The following is a 14103-nucleotide window of genomic DNA, read 5'->3' on the forward strand; positions in this document are numbered from 1 at the left end:
AAGCAGTAGGACTGAACTGAAATCTATGCAATACCATTCACCTATATTAGATTACCCACTGTTTTCTGTGGAAGAGCTACATTGAAAAACTGAGACTTACCAGTAGTGTCAAGTGAAATGTGAATGTCTCATCAGCCTCTGGAAGATCATCGTCACAGACAGATATGTACACTGTTCGGCTTGTTTCTGTATCAGGTATAAATGCAGCTGCATTTGTGTCAAAAAAGTCTCCTGTGTTTTCTCCATCAATCTGCAATAAACACACAACAAAATGCCACCTCCTTCTTCCTTCAATATGCTCTATATTAACATTCTAGACTCATTCAAACAGACTCACACTGAGTAAGCAGGTGAAAAAAAACCAATAAAAAACCAGAACTTTTTTCTTCAGAGCCATTTATGACTTCCTTCTACGCATAATATACCATATGAAAAGGTTTTATTGAAAGTGCCAGTACAAGAAGCACAGATCTGTACAAGTCATAATACTCTACATGAATTAAACTTACCTTAAGATGTAACTGCCCTCTGCCTTCCATTCTAAGCACTAGAAGGAGCTTAAGCATTCAACCTAGATAAACAATTTGATCACCAAAGATTAAGATCTAAAAAGAACTTCCCTCCTTTCATCTCATTCAACAGAAGAAAATTCTCTTGATTCTATTGTAAGTGAGGTTATTAAAGGAGAGATTACAAAGGCAGTCACATAAAAACAGCAAAGGGTTTAGAATAAATTTCCAGTTGGGCACTGAGACTAAATGGAGAGAAGCCACTAAACCAGCATAGCTGCCACAACTGAATCATCCTTCCTAGAAGCTAAAGGCTTGAATGAACCATTGTGAAAAAGACTGTTCTTCCTTTCAGAACAGTGAAATTATAAGTTCAGAGAAGAGGAAACAAAGGGAGTTTTGTGGGTCTCACTTGTGTCTCTTATCAATCACATTCGCAACTCTCCATGTATCTGAGTCCGTAAAAGCACTTTAAAAAGTTATCAACAGTTACTGAGAATATAACTGCCATGGTTTCTTACCGACACAATTGCTGTGATGTTAGCAGGCTTCCCTGTCCTTTCAATTACAAGACGTATAACAGTTGTACTTGTTTCATTCACTACAAATTCTGTTTGTCCACTGAACTTCACTTCTGTTTCTCCAGATGTGAAACAAATGAGCAATGCTAAAAGCAAATAAAGTAATAAAGAAGCAGAGGGCATCCCTACAGAAACAAAAGATATTAAAAAAAATTGAGAATCTAAAATACACACAGCATTTGAGGTTGACCAACAATCCAGTTGACCTCTTTCAACTCTTCATATACCATGATCACCTTGAGAGTTTCAAAATGAGATAAAAACACACCGAGGTCTCCACTACAACCAAGTCATATAATGTGAATATAAATTCTAATTCTATTTTCGTAATTTTCATTTAGTGATTTGCTAAACAGTATTTATCAACTTCTTCAAGTGGAAGAATAAGGACCTTTTTTTAAGAAAAAAAACCACATTACCACAATTCTTTTTATTTTCAATCAACAATAATTATCTTCAAGTTGACAGTTCAATTTCCACTTTCTTTGCTCTCTAGATTGACTTTAAAAACACACAAAAAAATTACTGGAAGGGTGAAGGGTTGAATACTTGCAGATCATCTCACAGATTATTTTCTGGTACCTTTTTCACTAGGAAATATCCTTACACATTTGCATAGGTACTTAAGTCTTATCCCATGATTCTTTCATGTGTTCCTGTCCCAGAGAACAACTGCAATACTTTGCCATTGCAATCTTTGTATGGCCATGCTTTGATTCTTATTTGCTTCTGCACAACAACTTATATTTTCTGTTAGGATATGCAAACTTAAAACCAAGGTTTTCTCTTACATTCTCCATTTCTCTTACATCAGAGTCCAGTTTTGTGATGTAAAATGCAATTTTAAGTCCCAGTGAAGTCATTGGGTGTTGAGACTGTGAAAGCTAAACTTTTAAAGGAGTCTGGCACAACAAATTTCAAATTACTTCATTGTTCTGCAATGGCTTGCATTGTACAGTGCTGATGACTGAGAACGTGGAAGCTGGGAGAGGGGAGAGGTCTGTCATAAGGATCTTAGAAATTTTGGAAAAAAACAAAGAGAATAAAGTTGTGCTCTAAACACCAAAATGCATTACAACATTGAACTTTAATAGAATTAGTTCCCTCACCAAGCTTCTTTTAATCTGTAATGATGATTTTACCCTATTAATTTTTTAAATTTCTGCACAAAAGTTACAAGCAGTATTTGTTTAATTAAATCCTCAAAGAAAAATTCACTTTGCTCAAAAGTATCCTTCTAAGTGTTACAATTCCCAGACAAATATGATCAATCACAGTTGTATGAACTGTGCAGAACATATTACATTAATATTTGCATATTAATAACATTTAAGATCAGACAAGTTTGCAAAGCAGTTTGCTCTCATTATTTAAGAGCAGCAGTTATGAATATTTAGTCACAAATAATCACTAAAACAGCAAATGCCATGACCACATTAAAACACATTTTTGTAAAATGTGTGTCAAATTTGAATCAGAACTGAGGTCCAGCACATACTCTGATTGTTTTGTGTTTGCAGTCGGATAGTTTTAATTCATGACTGAACAGAGAATAAGATAGCTTTCAGATCACTAAAACTAACCCAGCTTCAGAAAGACTTCAAGTCTTTGATTCATCTTGCAACTAATTCTGTCTCAGCAAGGATAATTTTATGTTGTAAGTACTTGAAATAAACTGCTTTCGGGCAAGCTAAAGAACAAAAAGATCCACATGGCTTATTAACTACATATAAATTAGAAGTCAAGAAAACTATCACTGTTTTTCAGAGCAAAGACTGGTGAGTTGACAAAGTTAGTTGATTTTAATTATCTGTACCAATAAATACATCTAGATCTATTGAACATCAGAGAGGGAATAGCCGAACAAAAAAAAAAAGCTAGTGCAAAAAACCAGGACTGTTTTCTCTATGAAAACAGTTATTCTTTTCACTACCCACTTGAACAGCATCTGACTATTTCTGAAAGAAATGTCACACAGTAATGATTTTGCTGCATAGTTTCACGTCATCCTAAAATTTTATTACCAGGAACACAGTCCTTCAAGATATCCATGGCTCTTACTGGGAATTCAGTGTGTAACAGACCGACAGATACAATGCCTGATTCTCACATATCTATCCATTCAGTAATTCTAGTCCAGCAAAAACTTACAGTAGGAAGCAAAGATAAAATATATATACATAAGCCCCCAAGGATTTAAAATTATAAACACTTCCAAGGTTTTTTCTTTTTCTAGTTTTATGCAGAACTGTTCTGGTAAAAAAAAAAAAAAAAACCAAACAAAAAACCCTTCAAGCTAGAGAGAAGAGAGAGAGGAGAGAGAGGAGAGAAAGAAGTTGTCTAACTTTTGTAAACTCTCAGACAGTTACACTGTCTGCAAATGCGGGCATCATTCATACCAAACTGAGGAATTTGTTGACCTTTTTAGCTTCAGATGTTACCTAGTCATAGACTTCCCTAATGCCTTCCCACGGTACATGCTTCTAGTAAATAATACTGAAAACATGATCCTTGAGGGCAAGAATACGAAGTTTAGAATTACTTGAATTCTATTACTTCTACTAGAGAGCATTCTAAAACTATAGGATTACTCCTGTGGAATAAGAGAAGTTTCACAATCAATCACATCAATTATTCAGTTGGTGTGTATCCTTCCTTGTTACGTTATTTGTACTAAGATTTACTTTGCACAGTCTGCCAGAAGTAGTTTTCACTCTGTTTATATACACTAAACTTTTAAAATTTTGGTTTTTTAAAATTCATATGTGTAACACAATAAAAATAACATACATCAAGACTAAGAGAATGCAGAACAAATTTATTCAAATAGCTGAAAATGTACTATAGGTCCCAGTATTTTACTTTTTAAAAATGAACTCCCTTTGTACACGAAATTCATACATAAATTTATATGGGAACACAATTTGTTCTTTATTAACTATTGCATAAATTTCAGTAGAAGCCTTTGCAATATCAGGGATTACACGAGGATCCATCCTTACTTCCTTCACCTCATTAAACCACTGGTGACTCTAATTTGTAATTTGCTTTTTTAAATTAAGCTGAAACTCTAGTCCTTGTTCACTGCTAAATTTTGGTAAACCATGCATTTGGTGATCCCCTCTGTTTCAGCTAAATATTATTGAGTTCATTTCTCTCTATCCAGGATACTGAGACATTCTAGTTAAATTAGTTTAATGAGCCAAAGTCATTGAAATGTTTTTATAACAATGTTTTTATAACAACTACAAGCAATAGAGTATCACGTATCTTTAGAGTACATACAACGAATTAACCATTTTGTTTTCATGACTTAAGCCATTTCAAATAATTATATTTACTATCAGTGCAGGTTTAAAACAATGCTATGTGCTGAGGCCCAGATGATGTTTCTATGTGATTTATAATAAAAATTTTTAGCATCAATACCAAACCATATCTTTCAAATTATAATCTAGACACTTTAATGATATTAAAGGATTTTAAAAGTAAAAAAACCCCAAAACATTATTCCACCATATAGTTTTAAAAAAGTATTTAAAATATATATAAAAACATATATTAAAAAAAATCCAACTCAGAATTCTGAGTCATGATCCCTAACTAACATTTTCTTTTAGTATGCACTTTATGGCACTTTTTGAAGCACATTTGTATTTTCCACTAAAATATGGAATACTAGTGTAGAATTGAATAAATCATATACTGATTCTACACAGCAATTTTCACAATACTGTCACAATTTATGTAAGGACTACCACTTCAATCAGTTGTCCAGTAGGAGTCAAATTAGGCTCATGAAACTGGTGAATCACCAGGTTAGCTTGCTGTTCCCTGTCAGTTTCTAGGACAAATTTCAGATGAAGACTTAAATATTTATGAAGAATGAGTGGTCTTCTCTGTAGATTTTTACACCAGCTTCTGTGCTTAATAAATTACACCCTTAAGAATGAAGAGATCTCCTAGCTGTTTTCTTTGAAGTATGAGGGAATCTACAGCCCAATGAAACATGCTGAGATCAAGAAGGACTGACCCAGATTAAAAATCTGAAATGAAATAAGCATAAAATGACAGATAGGAAATGGGAAGAGGTAAAAGAAAGAAAGCTCACAAATAAAGTAGCAGATGGAACATGGGATTAAGTATTCTCTACCTCAGAGTTGTCACTGCTGTTTATAGGAGAAGCGACAAACTGAAGAAGCACCCTTGCCATCCAACAGCTACAGCCCGATTTACCACTTGCCCATCATCACACAACTCACTGTACATTTCAAAAGCCCGTAGGTACAGCGGAGCAAGACTAACTCTTCACTGCTTGTCCTTGTCTATTCCCCATGATTACAAATACCCAGCCAAGTCAAACATTAAAAAGCTGGCATGCCTAGTACTGTGCATTAAATACAGCATTACAGCTATCAGTGGTTTCCAGAGAGAAGTCTAGGCATAGCAAAGATGTCAGCAACAAGCAGCATCCTTGGTTGAATACAATGAGAGACAGATACCCATGCTCTTTCGTATATAAAATGGTGATTCACTGTAGTAGACAGGAACAACACAGAGCAAGAAGTTTTACAAGGTCATTGCCGTTGCTGCACCTGCTGCAGAAACATATTAAAACTCTGCATATTTTCAGCACTTTTATTTTAGGCATTCTCAGAACCTCTTGACATTTACAACAGTATTGAGAACAACCTGGAAAAGCAGCAGGGATTATAAAAACTTCAATCTATTAAAATTCTCCTTTCTACATCGTCAAGGTTCCAAATTAAAGGGGAAATATTTTATTTCAGACTTGTTTTTCCCTCGCCTCAAAGCTCCCACCGTTCACGCATATGAAAAAAACAGGATACAACAAAACCCAGCATACGGATAGCAGACATTACCCAAGCCTGGTCTGCTGGTTGCTCTTCTCCTTTGGTTTGGGCTTTTTGTTTATATGTGGAATAAGTCTCTCACTCTAATATAGACTGGAAAACAGAGTTCTCCAAAAATGCTATTTCAAAATAATATCCACCTATATCCCCTTTTTGCCTTCAACCTGCTTCAACATAAATAAAAAATAAAAATTATACTGACTTTGTGTGCATCCCTGGACCATGCTAAAAGCTGTAGAGTCTGTCTCACCAGTTTTGATGAGGATTCTTCAACGTCACTGAATGTCTTTGCTTTCCATTCTTCCATGTTTTCCTGTCTTTCTCTTTACTATAAAGGCATGTCAGATACCTGACATTCCCCTTCATATTACTAACATTGGAAAGTGCTAACCAAAGCACAAATCCAGACTATTAGGTGCTAAAAATCCCTTGATAAGATTTCACTGTCCTGAAGGTTTTGGTCTCATTTGCCTTCTTCCCTAGTCACTATTGCTGCCTTGACAGAACAGTACTGCAGCACATCGGTGATAAAGAGATTTACCTACATTTGAAATTATTGATACTAGTATCAGTCAAATACTCCCTTGACCACATTCTTTCTAACAGTTGGAATTTTTTTTTTTAATCTTGTAATCAATTATCATATGTATTACTGGGAATGATGAATTAAATGTAACCTGAACATCTTCATATGATTACTCTTGCTCATTCAATTACTCTCTCTTGGAAAAGGCATGCACCCTTCACGATAGGAATCTTATCCTAAGGAAGAAAGTATGCTTAACTTGCCTGCCACTATATTTATATTTACTAGTCAGGAAGATACATCTATCATCACAGCCACGAATCAATACATAAAGTAGTAAAAGTGATGCCAAGACAGAGGTGTAAGGAGAAACCCAAGTCATCTCACCCTGTTATTAGAGGTCCGTCAGAGTTAAAAAGTGTAAGAAGTCCAGAGTAGCCCTTGCAACTTTTGTGGCAATTTCTTTTCATTTTCTCAGAAGCATTCGAGTGGATCTAAACTGTATTCTTGAATTTTACATTCTAAACCCTGTAATCATCACTGAAGACCCAAAGGCTATCTCTTATGCCAGTTAATGATAGAGATTTTCTGAGGAAACCACTTGCTGTAATTCTGAGCAGGGAATAAAGGGCAAAACTCTCAAGCATTGTAGAATCCAGTACTTCTAGTAGCAAGCAGAGAAAACACAAATCTTCCACAAAAATTTGCAGTTACCTTATAATTTTCATATCAAACAGAGAACCACAAAATAATTTTGACTAGCTGTAAGATCTGGATTATTTTTACCCACAGTACCTCCAGTGCAACAACTTGGAGCTATTAAGGTTATTTTAAATATAGGTCTAACTACATACTGTGAAAAGCAAGACTTTATTTTTGAGCTTCCTACTTACAATAAAGTTCAGGTAAAAGCTAAATACATAGTTTTCAGCTCCACTGGGAATAATTTTCCACCGATGTAGTTCTAATGAACGCAGAGGACATCTTTCTCTGTCAGAAATTACAGTAATTTCACGATTACAAGCCGCACCTGATTATAAACCGCACCTGATTATAAGCTGCACCTCCGGGTGTCAGCAACGTTTAGGTCTTTGTCCATATATAAAACACACTTTTATTCACAGCGAGGATCCGTGTGCAACTTTCACAAAGTTGCCAATTAGTAACAGAATCACGTAATCGCGGGGTTTACTAGCTCAGTCCCGCTCGGGGCAGCCACCAGGGAGAGGTCCAGCCCTGCTTGCCGCTGCTACTAGGGAGTGACGCCCTCAGCCACTGCTGCCAGGGAGCGAAGGAGCGGCGTACCCGGCTGCTGCCACCAGGAAGCGGGAGAGCAGCGTCCCCAGCTGCTGCTGCTGGGAAGCAGGAGAGCAGCATCCCCAGCCGCTGCCCAGCTGCCCGGGGAGTGGGGGAGTGCCCCCAGCCACTGCCCCGCCGCTGGGGCCGGCTGGGCTCTGGCTCGGCTCGGGGCTGCTGCAGGCTTGCATTTCTGGGTTGGCAAATTTCTGAAATTTCCATACATTGGCCGCTCTGGATTATAAGCCGCACTTCCGGGTTCAGACCAAAATTTTAGTCAAAATGGTGCGGCTTATAATCGTGAAATTGTAATTTACTGGGTATTTCAGAACCACGGCTAGCTGTTTACCTAGGTATTTTGCACCAAGTAACTGTAACTGTAAGCACTTATACCCTCTCTCAAAATGGTTTTTGCATCAAAAAAGCAAAGGGATTAAAAAAGCCAACAAACCAAAACCAAAACAAAAACAGCCAAACTAAATCAAAACCTAGCTACACCACCTCCACTAAGATGCCTAGCATTCCAGCTCATACTTGTAGAAGCAACTGTATGATTGAGCATTGCCACAGGATCAGGCTCTTAACATATATATGGAACCAGAAATCCAGCTGATGAAGGTTGGTAAGCTTCACTGCAGATCAGCTATTTATTATACTAGTAGAGATCTCAACTTTAACAATAATTTCCATTTTTATCTCAACTTTGGAGGATTCTTGCATGTCCTCAACACTCTTACGTAGCAAATGCTAAGAACATATATTGGCTGCTGGGGACAAGACTAACACAGTTTCAAATACGTAGTATCTGCTGTGAATGAAGTTCCATGGCCTGAATGAATAGTATATATCAGAAAAAGAAATCATGGGTTTCTGCAGTAGAGTGATTATTTTTTTCATACTTAAAACTAAAAATAGAAACAGTGCTTTATATGTAACTTTATAGCAAGAAAAAAAACCCAAAACTTTAGGGCACAGAACAGCAAAATTAAGTCTCATAATGAGGATTAGATGGCATTGTTTCTGGTACACTGACAATATTTTTGCTATCCCAAACAGATTCTTACAATTTAATACACATGTACGATCCAAACAGAATTTTTAATGGGTTGCCTAATTATTACAATAATTGAATCAGTGAGACTTTCTTAAGTTCAAAAAAGCATATTATTAAATATAAGAATTTAAGGCATGCATAAAACTAGGTTCTTTCCTACAGTAAAATGTATCAGTTTTTCATTAGATTGCAACAGATGATGTTGACTTAATTAATGAATCTTTGTGTTGCAAAGTCCCCCAAAGACTTCTTTCTGTAGAAGTAAAAATATATTTTTGCAATTTGTAAAAATGATTAGCATGGGGCCCTCACTCTAATCTATACTATGGATTAATCTCTTAAATCTGGGCAATCTTTTTTTAGATAAAACAAAATGAAGTATTTATTTCTCAGAAAAGAGAAATCCTTAAGCAAAATTTATTTGGATTCAAAGCCTTCTTATACTACCTTTATCATGTAGTCTGCTTTGCCTGGCTTTCTAAACCTTTTAACCCATGTCACAATTTAATAATCACTATTTAATAATTATAATCATTCCCTTATTATCTGGGTATTTCTTTTCATTCTTCTAAGGCACCCTGCAGTCCAAGACAAGGAAATCTCTTTGTTGATTAGTTATTTAAGACTAGCAACAATAACCATGCTGGAAAGGTGCTTTGAGAGGATTATACAAAGCTGATTCTCAACAGCACCAAGCCAAAAGCAGCAAATTAAAAACCCAAGTACTTTATTGCATGTAACCAAATTGGCTGGTTGAAATGCTAATTGCTTTTCAGCAAAGCTAAAGGCAGCCAGGGGATCTTGGGCTTCAGAGAATGACGAGCATTTTTACCCCACTTCTGCACCATTGTCTTGCTGAGAATTATTCAAAATCTCTTCATAAACGTAGCCCTTTTCCAAACCTTTAAAAATGTGGGAAATTTCTAAAGCTCTTTCCAACCTCAGATCTGTTGGCCTGCCAAACACATAACAGATGGCTGAATTAAGGCCATGTTAAATCCTTAATGAAGCAAAGCTTGAAACATCTCAGAGCAGTAACAAACTGGACCAGTCCAGGATAAGTGACTGAGAAGTTTCTTTTGCCATCAGAAAATTAGAGTCATAACTGGTATTCTCAATTAGTTTACACAAGATACAAGATTAGATAAACAAAAATATCAAGGTATAGAAAAATATATATTGCTGTTACATTCTAAAGAAAATTCTGTCCTAAAAAAAATCCACAAACACAAAAGCTGAGATAAACACGCAAAACATCTTCTCTGTTGTTTAATTTTGCCAGATAAATTTAGTCTATCAAATATGCCTGTTTCAGTAGGCACCAGCATACTTATATTAACTGCAATCTTGGTTTGGATTTACAAATTATTTCAGTACAAGAAACTACAACAACTTTAGTTTTATAGGAAATATTCATAAGCCAATCTGTGAAACATTTTTTTTTCATATTTGAGGCATATTTCAGAACTCACATTTTGAAAATTCTTTCTGGAAACTGCCTGAAGTTCTCATACACAGAGTAAGCTAAATCTTGGAAGTGTTTATTTACACTAAGTATTTCCCAATGAAATTATTCACTGAAAAAGTGACTTAAGCAAGTGAGAGTTTGGAGACATTTGTGAAATCATTTGTGACTTAGTAGTTTTTTTCTTGAACAAAATATGTTACAGTGGGTCCACCCGGAGTAAGACAAATGGCAGATTATACCGTCTTCCCCGTCAATCTTTTTGTTTTCCTTAAGAAATAGTAGTACAGCCCCTATTAAACAGCCATAATTCTTGAATTTGTGGAACTATGATAATGCCTATGACAAAGCAGTGGCTTTGTAAAATTCAATTTGATGAGGGAGATACTATATAGCACCTGACTCTTAACATATATTGAGAGAAGCATTTAGACACTATGCATGCTTATTTCTAGAGAGGAAATTAACTGTTAGATTCACATGTATATTACATTGCATTATATCATATATAATATACAAAATTGGCTATACCATAATTGGCCAGTCTTGTAGAGTTGAAATACAAGCACAATTTCTACAACTGAGTACAGCTAATCAAGAGGATTCCACATGTAAAAAGAATTGTGTATGTGATCATAGTTTTAGAAGGTCTAGGCCTAATAGACCATGAGCAAATAATTTCAGCATATGCTTTTTATTTACTCTTTCCTACCTAGTTTTTGTTTTTCTTAGTGAACAACTAAATTGAACCAATACCAGGAACACCCTGGAAGAGGTTGGAATTATTCAGAAACAAAATTTAGCTAAACTTCATCAGACACCCTATCTCAAATAATAAGAAGACTCATACATAAATTTTATTGTTTCAATGCTTTCAAAAACACCTTGGACTAAAACACTTCAGATGTGGCTGAGAAAAATTTTAAATTTCTCTTTCTTCAAAGTGTGATGCAAGAACATATTTTTCAAATTTTTCAATGAAACGTTCTAAAATGAAAGTTCTGTAAAGCTTATAGACTTAAAAAACCCATGTTTATTAAAATTCCCCTATTGCTACCATGTCACAATTCTAAACAACATGGTAGCTGTGTAACAATATCGAAGGTGATTTCTAGGTCATCAATATTTTTCTCACAAATTGCTATAAATCATTGCTGTCCAATGATTCCCATGAGATCCTCACACACCTCTGCAGAGGTATTCTTCTTTAGTGTTACACAACTAAAGGAATATGCTTTCATAGATTTCCCAATACTTTAATTTCAGTCATCATATTTACTTGCTGCTTAAAATATTCACATAAGCATTTGTAGACTTAAGTACTCTATCTTTTTAAATGGAATTCCAAAGGAAATAAAAAACTCCTTGAAGATAATAAGCTTAACAAAATTCCATATGTAGTAGAGATTTTAACAGAGGCTATGATTTAGACCTAGTTCTGAAACTCTCTTTCAAATAAAGCTCACAGTTTTTCAGGGAAGAATTGCACAGTAGAGTTGAATGCATGAGGATCACTCTCATTCACTAGGACCAATAATTTGAAACTCATCCAGCATTGTTTTTCAACCTTAAAAAATGCTGACAGCACAAACAAACTGCCCAGCACTAGTCTTCACAAAAACAGATCCCATTTTTTTCACATCGATTTTCATGTGTCCAGGACACTGATCACACTTACAATAAGAATAATCTAATAAGCATGTGCTTTCATTATAAGTGTTAATTAATTTGTTCAGATGTAAATTTAGTTTAAATCATTGATTTCTTCATCTAAAGCTATTAAAACACAAAAGTGTATTAGAAAGCTGATAAAGCACAAAATTGTGCTTTAGAAATAAATGCAAACATAAATATCAGTAACAACCACAAATAAGAAATTGTATATCCTTAAAATGAGGTAGATCTTACAGTATCAAATATTTGTCCATTGCAATTCTAAGCCTATTATGTCACAAATTACTTGATTTCCTCAGGAATCTGGTTCTTGTCAGCCTTTCCACATGGAAACCTTGAAACCTGTTTAGTAGGAGAAGCTTGTTCAAGGCTTAAGGGACAGAAAACTAAATATATCACATTCTACCTTTGGTTATTAAACCGAAGACAGAGTCCCAAAATACTTAGTACTTAACTATTCTAGAAAATGTGTATAAAGTACTATCAAGAAAGAAAAATCTACACCACTTTTGGCTTCTATATAATGAATTAAGATTTTTTTCAAATCACATGTTATTTCGCGTTTGCACTGTAAAGCAATTACAGACTCATGAAAAGCGATGACTGATTTTTGTCAAGCAGTTCCATATACATTTGATCTTAACTTTATCAGGGTTAGCAAGAGTGAATTGTGCAATGTCTTATATAGAATCAATATATGAAATGCAAGAAGCAAAAGCAGTATTTCTAATTGTAATCACTTACATGCCATATTGTAATTATTGATGTTTAAAACTCATTCCTTATCAGACAATGATTTGAAAAATTCATTCTTACTTTCAACTCACTCTCCTTTAAAATACACAGTGCATAGGCAGCTCCTCCCCTTCTATATACACCTAATTTAAACCACCAATGTTTTGTTCTTTTTTGAGAGTCAAAAATTGTTGGTTTCAGACTGAGTTGCATCCTGATAGCATCCCCTGAGAAGAGGATTTTCCATTGGAAAGACTATTGTTCCCACCTGCCCAGCTTTGCAGAGCAGAAAGAAAAGCTGCTGGAACAATAGAAACCTTAGCAGACTGTCACCCTCCAGCAGCCCCTCATGGATGATCGACAGGCTCAGGGTTTGCCGCTGCTAAACCCTGTCCCTGCCACAACAGGTGCCACCTGCAAAGCACAGGGCTGGACAGGGAACATCTCTGCAGCTGATACAGGATACTTCCAAAGCAACTACTGCCTTAGAGAGAGGGACAACAAATGTACCTGGACCCTGGGTCAGGAACATCCGTGTCTTCTGGACTCCGACAGTCGTCTGCCCACCCTCTGTCACTCACGCATTATGCATTCCCGTCTCCTACTCCTCCCTCTGTTCTGCGCAACATGCAGCATTCTCCTCCCTCTCCTGACTGCTGCTGCCTTCCCATTGCAGAGGAGATAAAAGGGAGTGGGATGGAAAAGGACAAAATTTTTTCAAAGCTCAGCAATTGCCGCTGCACTGTTGTAGTTGAGATAGAGCCAACCCCTCCCGTCAGCACTTTGGCAGGTCTTCCACTCAGCTTAAACTGCATTGTTATATTACTCTGCACAGCAAAACTGACAGGTTTTATTATTGGATTATGACAGATTTTGGATTCAAGTCCTCAATGTCAAGTCACCACAATCCCAAGCAAATCCTGAGCCACAAGAAATACACAAAGGCAACACTCAGATCTTGTCAGTGTTGGCCCCCAAACTCATAAATTCTCCCACTTAGGAGCAAATAAGTATCAAAAATTCTTCTTATCTAACAAAGGATAGAAGGAATAGAGCACAGAAATATTCAGGCAAAACCAAGATAGAATCTAGAACACTCTGTGTCATTAACCTGGTCACTACATCAATTTGTATTGAGTTATAATGATTTGGGAATAATGTAAACAAACATGAAAGATAAAGAAGATGCTAGAGAATAATGAAAGGTTAGAAGAATTATTTAGTAAAAGGCATTTTACTAAAAAGAATTTTGCTTATAAAAAATTATGTTTTAAAGTAGAAGCATTCCACCTAACAAGCCACCCAGCCCAGTGTAAACTCATAGCAGGAGAGGATGAACTGCCACTAAGAGGTGGTTGTTCCCCTCCTCTGACAAAAGAGGGAGTACAG

At 35.9% G+C, this 14103-nt stretch overlaps 1 protein-coding gene across 14 annotated transcripts in view; it reads right to left on the minus strand.

The window, feature by feature from the left end:
• Positions 1-13329, minus strand: part of ADGRV1 (adhesion G protein-coupled receptor V1) — a 320555-nt gene extending 307226 nt beyond the window's left edge. For all 14 annotated transcript variants that reach the window (XM_033086930.1, XM_033086929.1, XM_033086928.1 and 11 more), the window contains exons 1-3: positions 13225-13329; positions 1031-1215; positions 101-250 (exon numbers count right to left, since the gene is read on the minus strand). In XM_033086930.1, the coding sequence (XP_032942821.1) occupies positions 101-250; positions 1031-1215; positions 13225-13246 (357 nt within the window). In that variant the 5' untranslated portion in view covers positions 13247-13329. The remainder of the gene's footprint in view (positions 1-100; positions 251-1030; positions 1216-13224) is intronic.
• Positions 13330-14103: the final 774 nt, after the last annotated feature.

The sequence above is a fragment of the Catharus ustulatus genome, unplaced genomic scaffold (assembly GCF_009819885.2).
Source record: "Catharus ustulatus isolate bCatUst1 unplaced genomic scaffold, bCatUst1.pri.v2 scaffold_74_arrow_ctg1, whole genome shotgun sequence".
NCBI classification, from domain to species: Eukaryota; Metazoa; Chordata; class Aves; order Passeriformes; family Turdidae; genus Catharus; species Catharus ustulatus.